The sequence below is a fragment of the Lacerta agilis genome, chromosome 1 (assembly GCF_009819535.1).
Source record: "Lacerta agilis isolate rLacAgi1 chromosome 1, rLacAgi1.pri, whole genome shotgun sequence".
Classification (NCBI taxonomy): domain Eukaryota; kingdom Metazoa; phylum Chordata; class Lepidosauria; order Squamata; family Lacertidae; genus Lacerta; species Lacerta agilis.
Genome location: NC_046312.1, coordinates 73,180,077 through 73,204,781, shown reverse-complemented (window position 1 = coordinate 73,204,781; position 24,705 = coordinate 73,180,077). Strand labels below are relative to the sequence as shown.

The 24,705-nt window shown below is 41.7% G+C and overlaps 1 protein-coding gene across 4 annotated transcripts in view; it reads right to left on the bottom strand.

Moving 5' to 3' along the window:
* Nucleotides 1-5,349: 5,349 nt before the first annotated feature.
* MOB2 (MOB kinase activator 2) overlaps nt 5,350-24,705 on the bottom strand; it is a 96,509-nt gene continuing 77,153 nt past the window's right edge. For all 4 annotated transcript variants that reach the window (XM_033155167.1, XM_033155145.1, XM_033155156.1 and 1 more), the window contains exons 2-5: nt 16,045-16,205; nt 14,840-14,933; nt 7,295-7,419; nt 5,350-6,636 (exon numbers count right to left, since the gene is read on the bottom strand). In XM_033155167.1, coding sequence (XP_033011058.1) covers nt 6,305-6,636; nt 7,295-7,419; nt 14,840-14,933; nt 16,045-16,205 — 712 coding nt within the window. In that variant the 3' untranslated portion in view covers nt 5,350-6,304. The remainder of the gene's footprint in view (nt 6,637-7,294; nt 7,420-14,839; nt 14,934-16,044; nt 16,206-24,705) is intronic.

The window sequence follows — 24,705 nt, the reverse complement described above, 5'->3', positions numbered from 1 at the left end:
CACCAATTTTTGTTGTTGTTGTTAAAAAGTGTGAGACTGACTTAACAACTTCATGGTGAGTACCAGCACCTATTTTTCTAGGGGGGAAAGCACTGCATATATCCCTTGCACCTTAAGAGCTGATGTAATTGAATGCTTTGCCAATGGAAAACAAAACTTCCAATCACTTGTCCTCATTGGGGCTGGTGTGCTCGGGACACAATGACTGGTACACGTGAAGCTGTTTTCCTGCCTATGTTATACCTTTAATAACTATAGGGTATAGGCCTGTGGCACCCTTAAGCCCCTTTATTTCACCCCAAAGGTCCATGTTCTGCAGGTGGCAAATATACGTTGTCAAGCTATGTCAGGTGTTCTTCAGCAGGGAATACTTAGGCAGTGAGGCAGAAATGGGGAGGCAAGGAGTTGTGGCAAGATGTTGATGGACAGAGTTGTGTGTGCCATGTGTGGCTTGTCCTATGCCCCCGAATATTGGCTGTTGCACTCAGATGCAATGGAGAATGCTTTCCTGTTGTCTAGCTGGTTTCTGTGTGTTGAATTTAGCAGGGTGTGGGTGTCCAACTTGTGCTTCACTTTAGGCAGAAAATATCTGGGGCTGGCCTTGGGCATATCTTAGTACCAAGGAAGATGCTTCCTGAGTAACTTCCTTGTTACCAGAATCTGCATCTTGCTCTCCCTCCAAAGAACTCAGAAGTGCATTTTGGCTGCACAAGACAGAACTGGTGACTCCATCCAGGCTAGCAGTTGGTCACCTGTGCATAATAGGGATTTGAACATGGCTTTGGGTACCTTTACCTTTACCTTCCCAGAGCCAAATATAAACCCAGACCTTATAACACCCCAGATTGGAATGCTTTTGTTCTTAAAAGGAGCACCTGTGATGGCAAGAGATTGGGGAAACTGAGCACAGGGGGTTGTGTAACCTAGACTTTAGGAAAGCTGATTTCAAAGAGTTCTGAGAAAAGTTGGATTGGATCTGATGGCTAAAAATTCTGAAGGAGAACTGTGCTGTGGATGTGAGATTATGAAAAGTAAAATACTGAGCCACAAACCATTCCTTCGATGAGAAGGGAAAACAGAAGGCATCTAAATAAGCCAGTGCGGCTGCATAGAGAGCTCTCTGCTGAGTGGTGATGTTTTTATGCTGTTTTCAGTTTACTTTGCAAAACCTGCTCAGTCCCCCCCCCCTTTGAACTTTATGAGGTAATCAAAATATTGTACAACAAAACGAGGAGTCAGGTGGCAAGTACATGGTTGGATATGACATTGAAACATGAAGAGGTTGAATCTAAAGTCAAAGACTATTGTTCTTGCAGGAACAGAGGTGGGTTTTTAGGGGAAATAAACCTGACCCTTCCCCACAGCTGCCAGATTTGGCATACCAGCATGAAGAATATTCACTACCTGTTCCACGTTTGGTAACTCTGTATTTGACAACAGTTTTCCAGGTACAGATGTTAACATAAGTGGCCTGTAATTTTCTGGATCCCTTTTTTTAAAAAATGATGTTACATTGGGCACTTTACAGTCCTCATGTATGGTGCCTGATCATAGTGATAAGTTGCACAATTTTGTTATAGAACTCTTGGGTGGGTGCAATCTGGTTGAGGTGATTTGTCAAATGTCCAGAGAAAGGCAATTGAGATGGTAAGGAAGCCAAGACCTCTGAGGTACAATTGGAAGACTTGGGTAGCTTTAACCTGGAGAAAAATAAGAGGACAGTAAGGTAAAGGTAAAGGGACCCCTGACCATTAGGTCCAGTCGCGGACGACTCTGGGGTTGCGGCGCTCATCTTGCTTTACTGGCCGAGGGAGCCGGCGTACAGCTTCCAGGTCACGTGGCCAGCATGACTAAGCCGCTTCTGGCAAACCAGAGCAGCACACGGAAACTCCGTTTACCTTCCCACCGGAGCAGTACCTATTTATCTACTTGCACTTTGACGTGCTTTCAAACTGCTAGGTGGGCAGGAGCAGGGACCGAGCAACGGGAGCTCACCCTGTCGCAGGGATTTGAACCGCCGACCTTTTGATCGGCAAGCCCTAGGCTCTGTGGTTTAGACCACAGAGACAGTAGTGGCTCTCAAATATCAGAAGGGCTGTTAAGCAGAGGATGAACCAGACTTGCTCACTTTGCTCCAGCAGACAGGACTAGAACTAATTGGGTGAAGTAGATAATCTGCTGGAAACTTTGGCAGAAACCTCTTAACAATAATAAGGCAAGTAGGGCTGTTTTACAGTGGAGCAGGACCCAGCCTCAGGGCAGTGTGCTCCCATTCACAAGAAGTATTTAAGCAGCGGCTGGACATCCTTCTCTCAGGGATGCTTTCATGCAGATACTGCACTTGTGTGGACTGCATGGCCTCCACAATGCCTTCCAACTGTGTGAATCTCTTTGCTGCATGCAGGGGTAGGGGACCATTTCCCTACTTCCAAGGATCATATTCCCTTAGGATTGGTGTGGAAAGCCTTTGTCGTTGCTGAAAAACAATTCTACTCTTCCCTGGCCATTGACCTTGCTTGCTGAGGCTGATGGGTCTTGCAGTTTATCAACATCTGGAGATCCAAAGGCTCCCCACACCTGCATGGTGAGAGTTGCACAATTTCTCATTCCTCTTCCTTTCTCACCCCATGTGACAATTGGGGTTAGAGTTTTCCTCCTATAGGTGAAGGTTTTTTTCCCTAAGCCAAAATACTGCCTAGAGGGCAATTCTGGGGAGTGACAATTGGGGGGATCCCAACTGCATGAATGGGACCTTTTCCATCCAAGCCTAATTGTCACACTAGACAGGTGGTAGAGCAGGGGGGTCACAGCACAAATTGGATCTCTCTCTCTGTCTCTCTCTCTCTCGGTAAGCAAAGTTGTTACAGGCGGTGAGGAGGCTATGGGCTGCATCTGGCCTGTGGGCTAGACAATTCAAAAACCTGCACATTAGAATAATGTTTAGAATACAGTGCTAGGCCTCATTCAGTTATGAAGAAGTCTATGCTGTTTGTTTACAGGAAAAAGAAGTCCCCTCCACAATGTGGTGTAGGGAAATTTCTACTATTTCGGTTGTATATGCAATTGGCTGCTTTAACCATTAGGTAGCGATAGAGTTCCACTTCTGAGTACAATGCACTGTTCCAATGGCAAAGAATAGTACACTATGTCCAAACCTAGTTCCACAACTGACCTGTGTATGCCTGTTTCTCCCGTCTTCATCTTCCAGCACCTATTAGGGCAATAGGTCTATTTTTATATGATGATGCAGCAATAAACTTAAGAGTATAATCTCCAGGGGGTGGGGTCAGCTTTGCACACTTCATACATTACTTTTTATTTGGGTATGCTAGTTGCTTTAGACTGTTTTTAACACAGTGTTAAAATGTCTCTGCCAGTTATAGTTTTAATGCATAATTTACTAAGGAAATGCCTTCAGGTTTCCCTCATTAAATCAGGCAATTAAAGAGGAATTCTCCCACGCACAACAACATGGATGCATTGCCTAAACAAGAATCTCTGTGAGCTTCTAGAAAACAGAGAACTTTGAAAGCAGTTGAGCTGAGAGAGGCCACTTTCCCAAAACCATGGCCACCTACCCCCTCCACATATGGGGCACTCAATCACACAGCTGATCTGTACAGAAAGTGATTCTGCCAACTCTATGCTTGGGATTTCACTGAGCTCAGGGCTGGCAAGCCTCTTGTGCTGCAGTTTCCAGCTGGTCGTCAGGTGCCAGGGAAGTGCAGCACAAGGAATTTTGACAAGTGGGCAAAACCACCCACTTGTCAGTAATCTGAGGCCATGTGATCTGTACACAGCAATAGGAACAGTTCGTACTGATGCACTGGGCCAAAAATATCCCCCCCCCAAATTTAAACAAACCAGGAGATGGATTCATACAGTATGTCTATTATATGCAGTGTCTGCATCCAAGCGTGTCTTCTTGAGGAAGGCTCATCTTAATGCTCTTCTGTCATGTGGCTAAAGAGGCTTTTTGGCCCATGGATGGTACTAAGTTCACACTCTTCCCATTAACTGTGTTGAGAAGAAGCCTTATTAATGGCTCCTTTTTGTATTCTGCTTGCTCTTAGTCATTTCTTTTTTAGCATTTTAAGGAAAGGCAGATAAATGTTTTAAGTGTGTATTACCATGCGCTGTGGGTTAAACCACGGAGCCTAGGGCTTGCCGATCAGAAGGTTGGAAGTTCGAATCCCCGCAACGGGGTGAGCTCCCGTTGCTTGGTCCCAGCTCCTGCCCACCTAGCAGGTTGAAAGCACGTCAAAGTGCAAGTAGATAAATAGGTACTGCTCTGGCGGAAAGGTAAACGTACTTTCCGTGTGCTGCTCTGGTTCGCCAGAAGCTGCTTAGTCATGCTGGCCACATGACCCGGAAGCTGTATGCCGGCTCCCTCGGCCATTAACGCGAGATGAGCGCCACAACCCCAGAGCCAGACACAACTGGACCTAATGGTCAGGGGTTCCTTTACCTTTACTATGAAGTATGGCAAAACAACCTCGTGTACAAGATGGGAAAGAGTATTCTGTGCTTGGGTTTTTTTTAACATAAACGTCTCCTTTTCCTCAAAGCAAGGTCATTTTTCTAAAGCTGTCTTTATTCAGTTTTTAACTGTTAAAAATGGCAAAACAGTTACAAAGAGAAGCCTGGGTACCTGAAGAGCCATCCTACTATATAATTTGTTAGTCAATCTTGTCCACCCCCAGAAAATTCTGTTCAGAAAATTTTAACTATTCAGAGTATGTTCTTAGAGGAAGCATGTTGACTTCTTGAATGCAGCTCAGTATGTCCTAAAATTATCACAGCCAGTGAGTGACCTTTGGGGCTAAGAGTGCCTTGTACATTTTGTCTGCACTCAGTGGGGGCTGCCCCCTTTGGTCCAAAAGCTCCACATAGGCTTGGGGAAAGGTACACTGGACTTGGCCTGATAAAGATCACCCGAAGCTCTTATATGCCAGGTCAATCACTGAGGTCATCTGGAGGAGGGCTGTTGCTTCTTACAGATGCCTGGCATTAATGTCGCCACTCCCATGCTGTGCACTCTTGCAGCAGAGATTTTCAGAGCTATTACACCAGAAGGCCTTGTAGCTGTTTAATTGATTTCTTGGTTAGCCAGTCATTTTAATGATTATCTTGTTTTTAATAGTGTTGTGCTTAATGCCATACACCCTCCCTGATATTTTATAAAGAAATAAATAATAGTAAATGCCAAATACTTAACACAAAATAACTTTGTCTGGGAAATGCAAAGCACACACGCCTTGGCTAACAACTTCCCACACCGTAAACAGATAATATTTCAACCCCTGAAGCAAATAGGCTAATGATGTGACATTGCATACAGAACACTTATACCTGATAGAAGTTTTTTATTATTATTGGACAGATGAACTAAAATAAGCCAACAATATAATTATATACCAACAGCCATCTCTCTAGCACAGGTGGTGATACACTGTATGCCCCTTTCCATCTGCCCCAGGCTTCCCCTGCTCAACCACTGCATTTAGGCTCAATTCCCCACTATTTTAATTCTGATGTTTGTGTCTGGGAAGGAGAAGCCGGGGGTGGGGGGCAGTTGGGCAGAGGAACTAGAAGCAATAAGCAAAACATGTTTGTAGATGCTCTTTCAAGATCACCAGGCAGACTGGCGAGCCACATCGATTAGTGGGAGCCTTATTGCTACTCTAGTTGAGGCAAAACTCTTCCCAGTACAAGCCAGCAAAGGGCTAGATGCAAAAAGCCTAAGAGGAGGGAAAGGAAATGGGCCCTTTTAAGGAGAAACAAGACAAATCTCAAGCCCTCCCCCGCCTCCAAAACAAAATATCTGCATCTTAAGCCACTTTACAAGTAAAAGTCACTTCTTATAACATTTATAAAATGGCAGTACCACCATCCTAGAGAGAGAGACAGACAGAAGGGGCTTGCATTAAAGGACTCCCCCCACCCCACCAAGGGAGAGGAGAAGTGGGCAGAACAAAAGAAGACAAAGCGGTAGCCCAACTCAAAAAAAATTGTGGTTCTTCTCTAAAAACAGCACTCATCCATCTGATAGGGGAGAAAAAGAAAGAAGGGAGCAGGAAAAAAATAAAATAGAACTGGTGCAACTTCTCGCCAAGGATGATGCATTTAAACGAAAGCTCCATACGTCTACATGTCCTGTGGTGGCAGCATAATTGCTTAAACTGTCATGGCTGTGTATGTCTGTATATATATACACAATATGCACATATACATACACACAAAGAATATAGAGTGTTTTGTTTTTTTTAAAAAATGTTAGCATTAGTTTTGCTCCTGCTGGGACTCATCTCTCCTTCACATGGTTCTGTGCTCCTGCGCCGCTGCTGCTGCTGCTGCTGCCACCACTGCCGTTGCCGCTCCCATTACTGCTGCTGCTCCCACTGGTGCTACAGAGGACCTCCGTGAGGTCGTCCATGATGGTGGTTTCTTTAGGGTCCACCAGGTTGAACTCCCTGATGAATAGGATGAAGTGTATGTAGAGTGTGTTCAAATGTCCATGCAGCTCCAGTGCCAACGTTTCCTTGAAGTGTGAGGAGTAGATGTGGGCTAGCACATGAAACAGGTACTTGCAGATCTTCTTCACTAGAGACTCAAAAGAGTTGGGGAATTCCTTGCCTGCCACGAGAGAGAAAAAGAACCATTATAAATGTTCAGTGGCGCATCAAAGCACTCTAGGAGGAAGGCAACATTTGCTTAACTCCCTGCACTGGAATTAGCCATCACACTCTTCCAATCAGTCCATCTGTGCAAGCATTTTAACATGCCAGAAGGAATGAACCCCCCCCCCCCACCCAACATATTGTTCTTGGGATTCTTCCAACCCTCAATTGGGGGCAAGGCGGAGGGAGAAAGCCCTGTTCTGCAAGCATATGTCCTTGCAACAGGGCTGTTTAGGTGAATCTCTGTCTTTGGGGGAGGCCAATGTTTCAGATCCCAAACCGTACACAAACCACCCTCACATTTAGCCAGAAAAGTGTTCTCATGTCATCCAGCTACTGGCCCAGAAAAAAACAATGTGTGTAGAAAGGAACAGCAGAGATATGGCATACGTTTAGAAGTTGGTTTCATTTGATTATTCACTGATCAAAGTTTTGAAGAAGTTGCATTTAATATACAGTTTCAAATATTATTCACTTCTACAAACAATAGTAATTATACATATGTAATGCTTGTGTTTCAAAGCCACAAAACTCTGACTGGGACTTTTAAAAAACAATAAGTGTATAATTTTTATGAATTAAATGAATGAAATCTTTCCTGTGAAGCAACATACCATATTTTGTAGGAAAGACATCCTCATCTGTTACTAGCTTCTGCACTGAACTCATGACGAAGTCAACATATTGAGGAGCAGTACACTTGATTTTCTTTCCCCGCTCATCATACCAGTAGTATTGTCTGTGGAGAGAATTAACAGCAATGTATTATCTGTCCTAGAAGTTTAATTCCATGTAGACCAAAGCAAGCAGAGTCATAAATTGTCCTCCCTGGAGAGCTAGAAATTCCTGTATTTTCGCTTACTGAACCCAACAGCTGGTGTTTAATTGGTGGTGTAACACCAGATGCTGACCTGAGAGTTTGTTTGTTTAATCATTATAATACTGTCTTTTCTGTGCCATCCTCAACAAAATAAAAGTGTTTTAGAACATTGAAATTTTGATTATTGTTCAATGTAACAATTTGTGATTCTGGCATATTAAGAACACCACCTTCAGGAATTAGACATCACCAGAAGCCTGGAAGCACAGATTATGTTTTACCAGTGCTTATAAAGATTACATTTGCAGGCTTGCTGTTGGACGAAGCAGATAATTCTATTTAGAATTTTTACGGAGACCAACTGAAACAGAATGGTATTGCTCTTGCAAAATACGCAGCTCTTGCTTCTCCCAACATTAGCACAAATTCATCCCACCTGCTGACCATTCTTGAGGCGGCTTGTAGCATTTAAAAATACAAAGACAAAATGAAACTATGTCAACAGAGCTGATCAGTTCTCTCTTATTTTGAGGACTACTCAATTGGCAATTCATTCTTTGCCACAGCCTAAGTCAATTGAGCTGTCATCAAAATAACATCTTCCATCCAAGTCAGTAGGTCCATGCACTAATGAAATGCAGGCCAAAAGTATGCCAGTGATCTCATGACAAAGTATGAGAAGTGAATACAGAATTTCAGGCTTTCAGACTGATTTGCAACAGAATATTAGTGTGTGTAGAAAGACTATACATAATGTAAAGTTTAAAGAGTGTTAATAAAATCAGCTGTCAGGAGAGGGCACTATAGCAAGACAGACTTAAGAACATACTTTAACAGTTATTACACAGCTTCAAACCAGACTGATGTTAAATGTGTTCTTGCATTATGTGACTACTTTTTTAAAAATGCAAACAGCAGTGACTTGGGGAGAGGCTGGTAATTACTGTGATTGAAGCAAGCAAGGGAAATCCAACTCTTTCCTCCCATGTGGAGTTCCTGATAGACTAGATCTCGATGCTGGAAGATTCAGGAAAGGCAAAATAAAGTGTCCCTTCCTACAGCACATAAACTACAGAATTTGCTCGCAAAAGATGTAGTGGTGTCTACCAATCTGGGTGGCTTTAAGAAAGGATTAGACAAATGCATGGAGGGTAAGTCTACAAACCAAAATGGCTGTTCTACCTTCCAACTCCTGTTGGAAGTAGTATGCCACTGGGCAGCAGATTCTGGGATTCACAGGCTGAGCTCCACTTGTAGGCTTCTCATTGGTTGGCCATTATGAGAACACATTACAGGACTAGATGGGCATTTGGCCTGATCCATGAAGCTCTTACTGCCTGATCAAAGTCGCACTTTGGAACAGCTATTCGCATTGAGAAGAAATCCTCCCAAAGCAAATGGCTGTTTCGAAGAAGTGATTTTCATTTGGAGCACAAAAGTGGATGAGAGACTGCTGTTTGCATTTAAAAACAAATAGGCAACAGCAGTTATAAGCAGTAGTTATAACTACGGTAATGCATAGTAAAGTAAGAATAGTAAATGACACACGGTTACCATAGAAATAATTCTGTCTACATCAATCCTGCCTTCCCTGCTATATATTGTATTGTGCATAAAGTAGGCTTTTACCTCTCTTGGTTGTCTGGAACTATGCATATGACCAAGCTTCCTTCAAGCTACCACTCAAACCATCTATATTTCACTAGATTATCCTGGAAGAATACACTCCTAATTCCAGTTCTACAAGTGGGTTTTTAATCTCTTTTAAAGATTTAAAGAGCAAAGGTCAGAAGCTGCAGGACTCTTATTACCACCAGCAGTAAGGGTTTTGAGTTTTAAATTTGCTCAAGCCTTTAACCATCATCTAAATAATTCTTGGATTTAGACACTCAGATGTTGACTGTTACAACCACCAAATGATTTTTACATATAGCAATGGGGAACCTTCTAAACATTTTTATACTGAAGCAGCATCAGCTATCAGTATTCATTGTCATGTTATCATTTTTAAAGACTTTAGATATTCTATATTGAGAGGTTTAAAAACAGTGAGTGGGACTTTGTTACAATATGGATTTTTTAAAAAACAAAACATAGTAAGATTCCTTCATTGTAGATCAAACTGGCATCAAACTAAAACAATTCAATTCAGCTGGGAGGCCTGAGGAAAAAGAATGATTTTCAAGAGGCATCTAAAACGCATTATAATAGGAGCCTGTCTAACTGCCAAGGGGACCACCTTCCATCATGCTGGTGCAACCACACTGAAGACCCCGCTGCTGGTAACTACATGCAGAATGTGGAGCACTGCGAGCACAGCCTCATCAGCTGAGTGCAAGAAGCAATCAAGAGGGTAAGGCAGGAGCTAGGTGTTAAGGGTTTAAACAAAAATATAATTTTATATTGGTTCTTCAGGCAACAAATTTGCAATTGCTGATTACAAGGCCAAACAATTTAAAAGAAAAAAAGAATAATTTTATTCTTACTGGGAAATATATTTAAAATCCTGTCCTTCAACCTAAATGAACAGTGGAATGTCTCCACATTCAGGCTGCTTGGGAGAGCAAGGACTGCCAGCACCAGTGAGTCATTGAGGAAGCCATAAAACAAGACTAGGCTGTGTTTTTCAAAAGGGCAAGGTTTCCTTCCCAACTTCAAGAATATGTGCTTCTTGCATAACCACTGCATCCTTGCCCACAGAGCAGCTTGCTATCTATCATTCCCCAGTCGAGTAACTTTCAAGAATGGCTTAAAGATGACAGTTTCAATAGTCAGACTCCTATCGCCTCACTGCAAAGTATATTTTCCCATTAAACCAAGACAGAGTGAGCATATGTGACCCCACCACTGATGCTGTGTGCTAGAGAAACCAACCTGGCTTAACAGGGTCAGAAGTACAGTACTGAAATAAGAGGAAAGTTAGTCCCATTTTTAGGTCAACCTCAAGAAAACAGAATTGAATTGAAGTAGCTACAAAAGCAACAGAAGAGTGCTTTGAGAACAGAGCTCATGTACACTGGGCATGAATATAAAGGGCAAAATAGCTCTCTGTTGTAGCAGGTCAGCAGATGCCATTTCCAGCTATGCCTATCCCTTTCCATAGCTGTCAAATCCTGGTGTGCTTGAGCCTCAGCCTGCTGACTTAAGGCAAGATGCCCTGTCTGCTAACCTCTAGGAGAGGTTCCTGATCTCAGCTGTCACATTTTAAAGAGAGAAAGCTGTACTTCCCAGAGTATCGAGAGCAAAATCCTTTCCTGGGGCAGCTCACTTTCTAGAGAAGCAAAAGTGGACCTCTCTCTTGTGGCTGGTCTGGTCTGTGGCATGATTCCCCTGGGTCTTGCTGAACTCTCTCTCTAGTCACCCACCTACATCTATGCTTGACAATGGAAAACTAATTTCAGCAGAACAAACTGGACTGATACCTATATTAAAAAAACCTGACTAGTGCTAATGATGCCTGCATTTAACAAAGCAGAAATGAATACTTTGCTGGTCAAATGCTTATTTTACAGCATGAGCATTACTTTGAACACAGCCGTCTTCAGAACCAAATACATAAGGATTCCACTGTACTCGCTTGATCTGCAAAGTCCAAGCTTAAACTTGTTTGTCTTTACACAGCATGCCTTCGCAACCGTCACACAGTGGAGAGATTGAATTCTAGACAAAAACTATCTTAAAGTTCAAGAGGGCAAAGAGAGCCACAACTGCCTTTTGGTCCAGGCAGTGTAACAGGTAAGTCCTGCTTTGGGCAAAATGCAGGAGGCATGTCCATTTTAGACACAGGGAAATAGAAGAAGAACTTAAAAACTAAACTTCATTCATGGCTGTTCATGTGACCTAACGACCCAAAATTCTAGTTATTCCCAAAAGGGGTTTGACAACTCTGTAGGCCCAGTGCTGCAATACATATTCTTGGTTAAGTGTGCCCTCATTTCCAGAGGTAAGGTGGAAAGACAGTCACAAACAGGTGAATTCTATAAGGGGCAGCCATGTACAAATATACCCCCAGTTATAGGGCCAGGCATTTCCCATGCAACAGCTGAATGACCAGCAACTACCAAGTCATCACATTACCTACACCAATCAGCCATATTGTCACTCATCCATGAAGCTTGAAAAGGATGTGACAAAGGGCAGGCAATGAGTGGAACCAAAACCGGGATAGAAGCACAGCTACTGCTGCAGCCACTTCCTTGCAGAAGAAAAAGTGAATGACATATGGAAAGACTGCATAACTGAGCAGGAGGGATACTGGAGCAGACAAATGCAAACATGTCCTCAGATCCCATATATTTTTCTTATGCAGAAGCAACTAACAAGACAGCACCCTCGCCCCCACCCCCAACACAATGGGAAAAAAGGGAAAGAAGACAAGGAAGAGGTTATGCAAGGGGAAATACAAAGTAGTAATTTCAAAATGAAGCACAGCTATAGTTTGCAAGCATGATTGTTCAACTGCTCCACAGCACAGGAAAAACAGTCTCTCTGTTTAGTTTGACAACAACAACTTAACAGAATTGCACCCAGATGCTGCCTATTTCCTGTTATCCCCAAACAGCTGCAACTTCACTTTTCCAGAACTTTAGTAGTTTTCCAGTACTAGTTCCTACATGATGCAATGGCCAGTAGCATAAATGCTCTTGAAAGAAGGTTAGGTATACATAGAGTAAATAAGGTGAATAGCTTACTGCCTATGCGTGTGGGAAATTGCAGCTGAATATAACTAGCAAGCTTAGAGCTAGTTAATGCATAGCATAAAGGGGTTAAGACAACAGAATGGTACTCCTAGACTCAATTACATCATGCTCCCTCTCCTCTAGTAAAGAAGGAAGTAAAGCTTATTTCTTCATTCTCTTCCACCATGTGAAGCCGACCAGGCAACACGTCTGGGCTTGACTGCTTCAAGCTCAGACTGCATGCTCTGAAATATTTTGCAGTATTTTGTAAACCAAGAATTTTCTATTTGCGTTGTTCTTCCTGCTGCATGGAATAATGCATGAATCTGACCTTTGAGTTTGAAAGTAAAACATTTAAGCTTACTAAACGGTGTGGTCTGTACACTGTAAAGGGGGTAGAAACAGGGGGTGCTGTAAGCAAACTAAATGAAATATTTAAAAGGTCTAACAGCCTATTGTTCCCATACTTCACAGTGCTGCATGTTTCTGTAATTTTAATACTCCGCTGGGGGCTATCTCTTGCTGGAGAGTATGTTTAGCCCCATGCTTTGGAACGAGGGATCCAGCCAATTCTTTTATTAACTAACTTGACATTGCTACCCCAGCAATGAGAACTAGAAATGCTTCCATGTTCTGGCACTGTAGATTTTAAACTACCAGACACAAGACAAAAAGGGATTGAATAGCCTCACCTTCCTTATTATCAGTTTTGAAATGTGACACACCACTTTCCTGTGGGACTGGGGCTGAAGTCACATTTCAAAACCACCAAATAATTGTACATATTTTTGTTTTACTGGAAGTTTTTTAGTCCATGTGTGGAACATTAAAGGAAAATGCTATTTCATAGCGCATAAAGACTACCAGTTTACTGGGCAATCATCCTGCAAACATTTTATTTATTGATTTATATAGCCCCATCAGTATGCATAGTTCTTTATAGAACGTAAGGGGCTTACGATCCAAAACAGAAGTCAAACACAAAGTGGAGACAATATGAAATTGTTTCAGTAATTTGTGCTTGTGCTTAGTTGTAGTACAATATAGGAACTAGGAGGTGTGCTAAAGACATCACAGAAAAGGTGGGTTTGAAGAAGGGACAACTGGGCTCTATAAGAAAATGTGAAGCACTTCTGTTCAGTCAGGCCCTCTTCTAATTTACTCCATTCCACTCCTCTCCATTCCTCCCCCTGCACAACAATCAGCCAGCACCTTGTGGCCACTAAGCATGTTTCAGTCTTCGCTGGGCTGATTTTGGGGGTCTTTTATACTCTTAGGGTCCCTCCTCTCTCCAGTCTAAATACTGTTCTTCTGCAAACTTTGGAGCTTTCCCAAGTCTGCCAATGATGCACATTCAAATAATGTGTTCACTGTTGTTGTATAATTTTTTTAAGGAAGTAAGACAGGTGTCCTCATGCAGGTGTTCTGGAAGGCAGTTCCAAGAATACAGGGTAGAAAGATGGAGCTGAAGGAGCAGGGACTAGGATACAAAAGAGGTAATTCAGGGAGAGGTCATGGGGGGCTTTGAAGGTAAGGACAAAATATGAGTGCTGGATCTGCAAGAAGTCAGTGTGGTGATGTCACATGATCAGAGCTATGAGAGGTTAAATAATTTTGGTGGCAGGTTACTGGATAGATTTTCCTGGCACCCCACAAAACTGGCCATGGGGAGGTTGACAGAATCCCCCAGAAGAGTATATGGTGGGAGGAGAGGGGGATTGTTCCATCTGACAAGCTGTAAGGCTTGCACCAATGCAACATTCACCATTGTGTGACGCTGAATTTGGATCATAGAGGTGTGAAAGTGCAGGTTGGCCAGATAGATGGCAGATAAGAAGCCCAGGTGGAAATAGTGGAATACCAGCTTGAAAAATTAAAGTTTCTCATTTTTTTTCTTCCATTTGAGTAGAATTACATTCTTGTTTCAATAAAAACATAATCAAAACTATTTGGTTTACATTTTACATGCATACTCTGATTGAACGATGTTTTCCTTTTCCAAGATTATGATAGAGAAACAATGCTTCTTTTCACTCTCAGCAGTTCACTACTTTTAGAAAGATATGGTCAACCTCAAAGGGAAAACACTAGGAGCAGAGCATTTTTTTCCTGGTCCCTGAGAAACTGCCAAATCATGTTCACAACACTTCAGAGCTTTGGCAGCTACACTACTTGAAGGTTGTCTGCAGAATGGCTGGGTGCCCAGCCATCATTCCTGAGGTTAAAAAACTCCCCCCAGGCTAGCAAGCTCAAAAGTGGCCTTTTGTACTTCCATGGAGCGGGGGTCAGAGCTTTGAATAATGCAGAACTCAGTTCCAGAACCAAAGAACTGTAGGCCAGGGAGAAAACGGCAAGTGTGGATTATTTTTCAGGGTGGTGGGTAAGGGCCCAAACAAAACACATGCCAGATGCAGCAAATCATTCTGTTATTTCTTCTAAAATTGTTATTTCAATTAGAATAACACCGAGAGCTAATATTTGATTCAAATTTGGGCTTTTCTCTTCTTCCTTACATCCAATCTAACAATTGTTTGGCCATCCTTTTAGCATGCGCTAAGCACTTTGAGTCAAGTCTGAAAGCTTTCCACTTCTCGCCATCCCTCACACTGGAGCAGAATAGCCCAAGCCATCACCACACCACAAATGAAGACATCACTTACGTATTGCACACTGCCATGGTCTGACATGTATCTCCCGTACAAAATTCAGAGATTGTACTATATTGTAAATTGATATGGTGGAAAAAGGTTGTTGCTGAAAGAGAAAGAGACATGAAGGTGTTTTCATTACTCATTTGAACTTTTGGCTGCAGAAAGAAAGGAGCTGCATAATTACACTGGATTTGGTGGTTCGCTTGAACACTTGCACAATTAGCCCAACAACAATCACTAAATTTTCCCTCGCTTGAAGCATGCAATCCGTGGCGTAGCAACCCTTGCCGGCACCTGGGACAGAGCTTTTTTTTAGGAGATCACTCAAAGTTGTTGAGCTTTTTTGGGGGGGAACAGCTCCAAAACTTGACTAGCTGACATTTTGAGGGACAGCTGTTCTGCCACTCACCACCTCCCCTGCTGCCCCCGGCCCCATGATGCCCTGCAATGAATATCACTGGCTGTCTTTGGGCCAGTCACACACTCTCAGCCTAACCTACATCACAGGGCTATTTGCAAGGGTAAAATAGGTGGGGGAGAACTTTAACCCTAAGCTGCTTAGAGAAAACAAATGAAAATAAAATAAGCCTACCCATGCATATCAAAATCCATTATTTTCCCCAAGGCCTTTTTTGTTATTTCTTTGCATGCATTTCAAAAATGGCAGTGGGGAGCTCTAATCAGAAGCACTACTTAAATTATTCACAGGCAGCACAACAACTGGAGCAAACAAGTCTTATTATCACACTTTTCAATGTATGCCTAGAGGGCCATGCAGACCAAGACCAGCCTGAATGGTTCAGAGCAGGCCGCAGATGTTTCCATTCGTGAAGGAACACAGATGTCACTATCTAAGGCAGGGGCCTAAAATGACCTAGCACTTTGTCTTCTCATATTGACCAGATCTTTTTTTTCAGTCACCCAGGCTTGTATTTCAGCATTCAGGATGCTGATTTCCAGTTACAAAAAGGGTACAATCATCAGCTTTTAGAAACGTATTCCATAGCAAAATGAGGGTCTTGTGCAAATGTCAAAGTGAAAGGAGAAACTTTTCACCTTGCTGAACTAATTTGTTTTGCAAAGTGGAAGAGTGGTTATCCAAATGCAACATCCTCTGCCCATTACAATTCCTTTAAAAAAAAAATCAGAAACCCTACTAGCATGGAAACTATCTAGCAGGAATATTCAGTTATTATAAATATCATGGTACTTACTGTTGCTAGCTAGCCACTCATTAAGGTCTATTTCCCGTGGTAGCATGACTAGCTCTTTGAATTCAAAGTCAGTAATCCTTGACTTCGTGTATTCCGGCTCTAGGTAGAGTTTCTTTTCTTCTGGTGCTGGCTTTTTACCATTTGGTTTTCCCTTGGATTTCCTGCAAAAGGAAAAGGAAACAATGCCTTGAACTACAAGCTGAGGTGTAGGCTATATAAACTCATCTCCCATCTTTTGTAATAACTTTCGCTTTCATACTGCATAATCCAATTTCCTTTATTAACAAAGGAAACCTGCTGTTAGAATCCCTGCAAGAACGAGGCCAATGGTAACCAAAGGAAAAGGCATACAGCTCCAGGCTAGTTGCTCACGGCCTGAAGATGCTTTTGCCCCCCTGCCCTTTTCCTGGTAAAGAAATAATGAAAACTGGGTTCATGCCCAAGCTGATTTAAGCCTCCCTCTACCAGGTGATCGATTAATGCTGCCTTCTGTACCAGAGGTGTCCACTTTAGAAGATTGCTGCTTAAAATATTTAAAACCGTACATGAACCCAATGAATCACAAAGGAAGCATTCTGAGCTGTTATGGGAAAAGGTAGGATGAGAAATGTTGGGGGTTTAGGAGTTATAAGCTGTTGTGGAAAAAAACAATTAAGGTAAACTCAGGGTGGGTCCTTTGGACATCAACACCCGCACTGCAATCTTGGTATCTGTTTATTCATTCTTTCTATATTCTACACAAAAACATTGTGTATATATATACACACACACACACACACACATTCTCTCTCTCTCTCTCTCTTTCGTAAGGCTAACACAGAAGGGGTGAGAAGCTAAAACTAAAGAGTATGTCACTCCAGATACTCATTTTATTCTACTGAACATTTTTACAGTATTTTGCATTATTTGCATACAGTGAAGCATGTTTCTGCCTACTAAACTTCATGGCCTCGATTTATTACATTTATAGTCCAACTTTCCTTCAGGGAGCTTAAAGGAGGTTTACACAAGTTTCCTAGGTGTTCTTCCATCTTGCCCCTGATTTAGAGACCATGCCCGGCCTGGGCTCTCTGCCTCTGGGCCTCATTCAAGCTGAGTCATGCCTTAAAACACCAGATATTGCTCAGTCCAAAGGAGCATAAAGAGAAAAGAGTCTTGCACCCGTGGAAAACAGTGTTTAAATCTTTCTTTCTCAAAGTGGTCCAACAGTAAACATTCCACTTGACCTCTTCCTCTTCCAGGAATGCCAAGCTCCAATCATGGAACCAGTTTATCTTAACAATAAACAGCATAAATCCAGTTCAAACTATGCACTTTGCCTCGAGGTAGCCAAGAAAGCACAACATGATGAGCCTGCCTCATTCCAAAGGAAAATCTACACTAGTAACCCCCTGAATGCTGTGAACAAGCTGGCCAGGTTCTGTACAGCATGCCTTTAATTCTTCTGTTCTTCTCTAGACAAAGTTGTGTGTGTAGAAAATAACGTTTGGGGCAGGGGCAGCATTTAGGAGAGCCAATTCAAAACCTTTGACTACCATAATTGAAATTACTTTAAAAACAGAACAAGAAGCATGAGAATCCTGAGCACAATAGCCTTAGAAGAGGTTACACAAAAATGACACTAGTTGCTGCTCGTAGTGGAAAGTGTGATACCACCACCATCACCTGAAGAATATGGTTTAATACTTCCTGTTACCTTTCATGCATTTATTTAGGCTGGAAAGCTGCTGCCATGTCAAAGAAGAGATGGAGAAATTATGCTGAACCCATTTGATAAGTGCAACCATCCTTGGGAGGCAAGGAAGGAAAGAAAAGCTGCACTTTTGTTGTCCATTCAGTGTAGTGTGGAGTGGGCATCTACTTGTGCAAAGGGCCTTTTTCTTTCCTTGTGTGTCCCCAATATCTGCTCTAGGGAATCGGGGCAACCTCTGGAGCATTTTTTAGAGGTGTGAGGGCAGTTGCAGAATGGAGACGAGAAACTGGAAGTCCTATTGATCCAGTGCTGTGTGGTGGTTCACAGATAGAAATCAGCTCAGTGGTAGTAATATGTACACAGAGGGGAAAGAACTTAACATAGTTTTATTTTTCCTTGTTTTTATTTTAAAACCCGTTTTTGTATCCTTGCATATCTACCCTCTTGCCTGCTTACTTTACCTGCTTTTCAGCTTCTGAATAGGCTATTGACCCCTTCATTCTCCACAAACACCACTTTCCATGCTATATGCCACTGGAGTACCCTGTAAGGAAATAGAGCGTGCTAATCCTATTCACCCAATTCAAGACTTTCAGACCATTGATGGAAGAGCTTCCTTAAAGGCAGAAAAGATTATTCATGGTGCAGGCCTGTGATAAGATTTTTTTTTCTGTCGCCCAGCATTTTTAATTTTGGGTAGTACTTTTGGAGGGGGGCATTTTGTGCTTCTCCTAAGGTAGTTTGTCCACCTTTGTCTCCATCCTGCATTAAGCTCTCACCTGTGGCTCCGAGAAGCTGTTAGCATGTGACAATGGTCACACCCCAGGAAATAGATTTGACTGGCCAGGTGAGGGTAGCTGATGGGTCTCTAACCCTCAGTGAGTTAGGGATTTCCCCTGCATGCAAGGACATGTCCTGATGGATTGAGTGAATGAGACCAATAGAGGGTCCAATGGTCAAGAAGGCAAGAGACAGATGGATGCCAGCAACAGCTACTTTTCCATTCTTTTGAATCTTGATAACATACATACACTTATTTCTAATGTGTTGGGCAGGAGAAACAAGGTATCCCTCAATAAGATTATTCACAAGTCACTCTGTCATGGCTAGGCTATACATGCCTTTATATCAAGGTATTCCTTCAACCAGTTCCTGGCTAATCTGAAATGCCTCTACTAGATATACACAAGCTTGGACATAAAGAAACAAATGAAAAGCCCACTTCATGATGGTCAAGTGCCAGTGAATATCCAGCTTGAGAAATGCAAGCTTTTCCCCTTTTTTGCTGAAAGTCAAATCACATCTCCTTGCAGTCTCTGAGGAAATAAACCTCAGCTATGTTAGCCAGTGAAAACACGACTGCAAACCAATTCTTCAGGCGGCTCTTCAAGCAAAGGTTACTTAAAAACCCAAACCACAGTTGATGCAAATGTCACAGGCACAAATCACCCTACAGAGTAAAAGGGAGAGAGAAGGGCAGAGAAGAATGCCAGACAAATGGAGTGTGTACTGAGGTCATTGTGTGAAATGTTATGCTTGCTCAAGTTTTTGCTGCTTCTAGCCAACCTTTTACACACACACATACCGCTTTATATTCAGATGGGAGAAAGAAATCTCTCTGTAGCTGGAATAATATAAAACACAATTACTGTAATGTACTGTAATGCGCAAACTGCTTTCTATCAGCCTAAGTGATAACATTTTTGTACTCAGCAGCCCACAAAATGCTACTGCAATGAAAGCTCGACTGCAAACTCACCACTGAACTCTGGGTTTGGCACCAAACTGTTACTTGCCTGCAGGCAAGTGGCTAATTTCAAGGCTTGTTACTCTCCTTGTTACTGATCCTGATAGATAGTGATATCCCAGCGCAAGTCTGAGTTCTGATGAAGGATGGTCAAACCTTTTTACAATCTGTGTCCATTCCATCCCATTTCTACATTTTTCCATGACTTTAAAAAATGTATTTGAAAATTCACATTTTAATACAGTTAAACAGTTATTGTTCAATCTCAAAACCTGAATTCTTTCTCCCAAAATACCTCATCACTCGCTCCCCCCTCCACCACTACTTAGTTGAATAATGGTAAACATAATCAAATTTCTGACATTAAGCTCTGTCAGCCAGCTTCAGAACACAACTTGTGAAGTTTCACAAAGAGAAAATTATTATTTGGCATTTTGTACTAACACCATGGAATCAAAGGACAAAAAAAAAAAAAACCAGATACTGTGAAATGCTTATGCATGTCCAAATAGATCTTTAAACTCATATGCAACCCAGCGTGTTGTACAGAAATCAAAACGCTGAACTTAAGAAAACATCAATTACCAAAAGATAACTCCCAGGTAAATATTTCTGGAATTAGGATCAATTTAAGTTTCTGCAATGTGCATCAACAACTAGACACAGCACCCAAAATGGACGGCAACAACTGTTATGAACACTACAGCTATAAATAAAAATAAATTAGAAAAATTTGCTCTAAGCATCACTACAGCTGAAAGTTATTGAAATGTTTTTATTTTTAAAAGTAACTTGTTCCCTATATATACACTACACATGCACACAAAATTTCTACCATTAGCCAAGGATTCTATGGATATATATAACAAAGACATTGACCTATCTGAGGTTAAAGAGAGTTTCACAAGCCTAGTCACCTAAATCACAACCTTGTTAAAGTCCAAATAAGTGACAATGAACAGTTATACGTTCTGTTCCCATTTATTATCACATCTAGGACTGCCAGATGTCCTTTATTCTCCTCAGAGATCTTCTTTATCTGAGAGTTTGCAGCTGCATACAAAGCATAATGAATTAACCCTGTTTGACATGCCATACCTCTAAACTGCCTCTTTTTTTTTTAAAACAACTTTGGATTTGTCACCCTTTGGAATGCATGCAAATATCAAACTGCAGCCCAAGCTATTTCCCTGGAAACTCATCTGAGAATGTCAAATGGCAGTTCCATGCCAAGCACCTCATGTTGACTCTCCCTTTCTTTTCATTTTGCCAGCCCTGAGGATCAGAAACATTGAAACCAAATTACATGTTAACAATGTTCCTCAAAACAAACTGTCTATACTCACACTACTAACAACGTATACTTTATGCGTTCACTCCCTTATCAGAAAATGGACGAAACAGTAGAAGACAATATGAACCCCTTTCTAAAATCAGATTTGACCCTGTGGAAGAAACTGAAACGTTTACCTTCTGATTCCCCTTTAGTTCCAATAACTCAAAAGTCTTCCTTCACACAGCAGCCAAATCAGGCTTTTTTGCTAAGTGGGTTATATAAACTCAGATACTTCTATACTAATCAAAGCCCCTTATAGCTCCAGAAACAATTTTTATATTGGGAGATAACACCAGATTAAACATTTTCAAAATCAGCCAAATATGTTTTAAACAACTACTCAATTAGCTGACACTGAAGCCAGCTTTTCTCCTTGGGAGGCTATTGGGGTTGACTGAATTGGGAAAAAATACCTTATGCTAGTAAGAGTACTTCATTCTAATGTCCTGTATAGATACGCATGCAATTCCTAGAATACATGTGCAATTTCCTAAAGGTCTTTCCCACCAGTAACTGCTTCTCAATCAACAACTTACTCTGTCCTTTTTCTAGGCTTCTCTATTCAGCACTTTTCTCAACATGGGGTTTGTATGTTTCATATACTGTAATTGATTGGCCAGGGTCAGATGGGGTTGCAAGCTCCTTAGCTCAAGATGTGAGCTCAACCCAGATGTTTGCCTGCATTTGTATGGTCACAAAACAGGGAGAAGGGGTGGGGGAAGAGAGACAGGTAATCCCTACCTGCAGCACAGCCAGGCACATCTTCCTTATTTGACCTTTGCATGATTAATGTGAAGGTTTATACAGTGGTACCTCAGGTTACAGACGCTTCAGGTTACAGACTTCGTTAACCCAGAAACACCGCTTCGGGTTAAGAACTTTGCTTCAGGATAAGAACAGAAATTGTACTCTGGCGGCGCAGCAGCAGGAGGAGGCCCCATTAGCTAAAGTGGTACTTCAGGTTAAGAACAGTTTCAGGTTAAGAACGGACCTCCAGAACGAATTAAGTTCTTAACCCGAGGTACCACTGTACATACTTTATAAGTGCATTGTACATAACACACATAGAGCCCAGTGCTTTGTACTAAACACGTGAATGTCTAAAATAAGGAGCATGGGGAGCTGCGAGCAAGGGGCTTGTATGGCTTCCCTGTCTTGTGTCTATGTTAAACCCAAACTTGTTCATGCAAATTGAGGATGGTGAATCCCATTAAATGTAACTCATATTTTTAGCCAAACTAAATTGCTGGCCACATGACCTGGAAGCTGTACGCCGGCTCCCTCGGCCAATAAAGCGAGATGAGCACCGCAACCCCAGAGTCGTCCGCGACTGGACCTAATGGTCAGGGTCCCTTTACCTTTACAGTACCTTTATATTGCTTTTAAAATGTTTACATATTAAGGGAAAGGCATCATATTTAGGTCTACTTTGCTCTAAGCAGTATGAATTGGTTTATACTTCAAATATAAACAACTTTAATGAGGCAGAAGGTAAAGATTTTGGCAAACACTTAAGTCTACCCAAGTATAACTTACTGGAATATCTCCCCCCTCCTCAGTAGTGAGAGGGCACAAGATTATTCAAATAATGTGTCAAGAAAATTCAAGTTTAATACTCAAGGTAAAATTATACATTCATAGTTGACTTTTCTGCGTGTGTGTATCCAACCCAAATGCTTCAATTTGAGCCCAGGTATTTTGACAGGTGGGGATCAAAAACCAGAAGGGACAGTACAATGCTAGAGGGGAACACCAGTAGGAGAACATGACCCAAACCCCATGAGAGACAGACATAAAGAGTCTTCCACAAACACTGCTTACGTATTAGCAAAATTTATTGTTATAAATCTGTCATTTTTTTTAAAAGCTTTTAAAAGGTTTCCTCAAAAATCCAAATTCCCCATCACACATTAAATTACATGCACCAGAATGTATATATTGGGATTTCATCTTCAATATTTTGGCAGGAAAAATATTAGCAAGAATAAATGTTTCCCTTATGAGAGCAGCTTTTAAGTGCTTTTTTATTGCAAGCTTTTGTATATGGGAGGTATGAGCACATTGTAGAGGGTCTAGCTGCAAGGTAAAAGTATGGGGGAAACTATTCTTTTATTGTTGTGGTCAGCTGGTTGCAAAAGAGAAGGCAACCAAGGCCTTTGTGAATAATGCTTCCCTTGCCAAGCTGCCTGACCCCAGAACCCCATTTTATAGCTTATCTTTTGCAGTCATATGCTGGCTGTGGGCAAAGGAGAATTGCATTGCCTTCTTTTGACTGCCAAAAGTTTATATATATATATATATATATATATATATATATATATATATATATATATATAGTTGGCTGCAACAGCAGCTATTTACCACCCCCCATTTTGTCCCTTTAAAAAAGTTGCTAATAGTTTATTTAAGAGAAGGAAGGAAGTTCCTTGCATGCCCGGGAAAAGTTTTTCTTTCATATTCTCATAGCAGATCTTTCCCTTAAAAGGCAATCTCTGCCATGGCTCCAGATGCTGCTGGACTGAACACAGGCAGTGCCCAAGCATGGCAAGCATATTAAGGATGACAAGTGCCATAACCTTATTGCATAATTCTGCCTTCTAAATTCAGCATTCACTGTGCAAATAAATGTACTTAACTTTGAGGTATGAAGACAAAGTTGGGCTTGTTAGTAGTATAATTATTGTGCTCAATATATTCCCATGACAAAATGTGTTGTTCTAGACTTTCTACGTGTCCAGGTCCTTCCTCTTAAAAGGTCAGTATTAAGGGGGGTGGGGAAGGTTCAATGAAATTTAATCAGTCTCATCTTCTGAGCTATATCACTATCACTTTCTGCTTCTTCATATTTATCATGGATTTATAAAAACTGAAGGTTTGCCCATATTGAAACAAGTTTAGATAGTGTTTCATGTCTCATCATCCAAAAATCTTCCATTTTTATGGGGGGGGGGCAAAATTTGGGGTTTTCCTGAATATTTCCAGGCCTTCACATCCCTAGACAAGTTTTATTTATTGTACTACTGTGATCAGATAAATTGCAGCATTATGAAGTTACTAGTATGGTAGAACTATTTGATTTAAGCTATTCTCACCTCAGCTTACACAATCTGTTTCATCGTTGAGATCACATTACCTCCTCTCATCAAGTATATAGCCCACATGCTGGCTAACAGGTACACATTTATGATGATACAGAAATGAGGAACAAGTTGCTGTTACAAACAATCCCATCATGAAGGTTCAGATTTATTCATGGCTGAAAATTTTCCACATTCGTACACATACAGACATTGCCACATACAGTTTGTTACCCTTTCTCTCTTATGCCAAGAATGCCTTAAGCCTCTTATACAATTATGTTATACTTCGATAATTATCATTATATCTTGAGTATATGATTGTGTGGATTCATCTCTACTCTTCGTCAAGTGATTAGAAGGGGCGCTTTTTGCCCTGTGCAGCTATGTAAGGAACGGACAGGGCTTTTCCAAACTGTCTTCAAACAAATGCTTAAGAGGAACATGTTACACAGTAAGGAGTTACATAGTTTCACATTTAAAAAGCCAATCTAAATTGACACATTTTTCAAACAGCAGCAAACAAGATGCTTTTAATAAATCCACAAGCGCAAGATGTTTTCAATAAATCCACAAGCGGGGCACAGAGACTGTGTCTTCTTAACAACTGTCCTTAAACATGTGAAGCTCAATATACCGTATATCGCGGCGTATAAGGCGACTCGGCGTATAAGACGACCCCCCCAATTTTTTATGTGAAAAAACAGAGTTTGGGGTATACTCTCCCAGCCCGGGCTCCATGGTGGCTGAGGTGGTGGTGGCGGCGGGGAGAGCGTCCCCCGCGCCATACAGGAGATCTCCGCGCTTG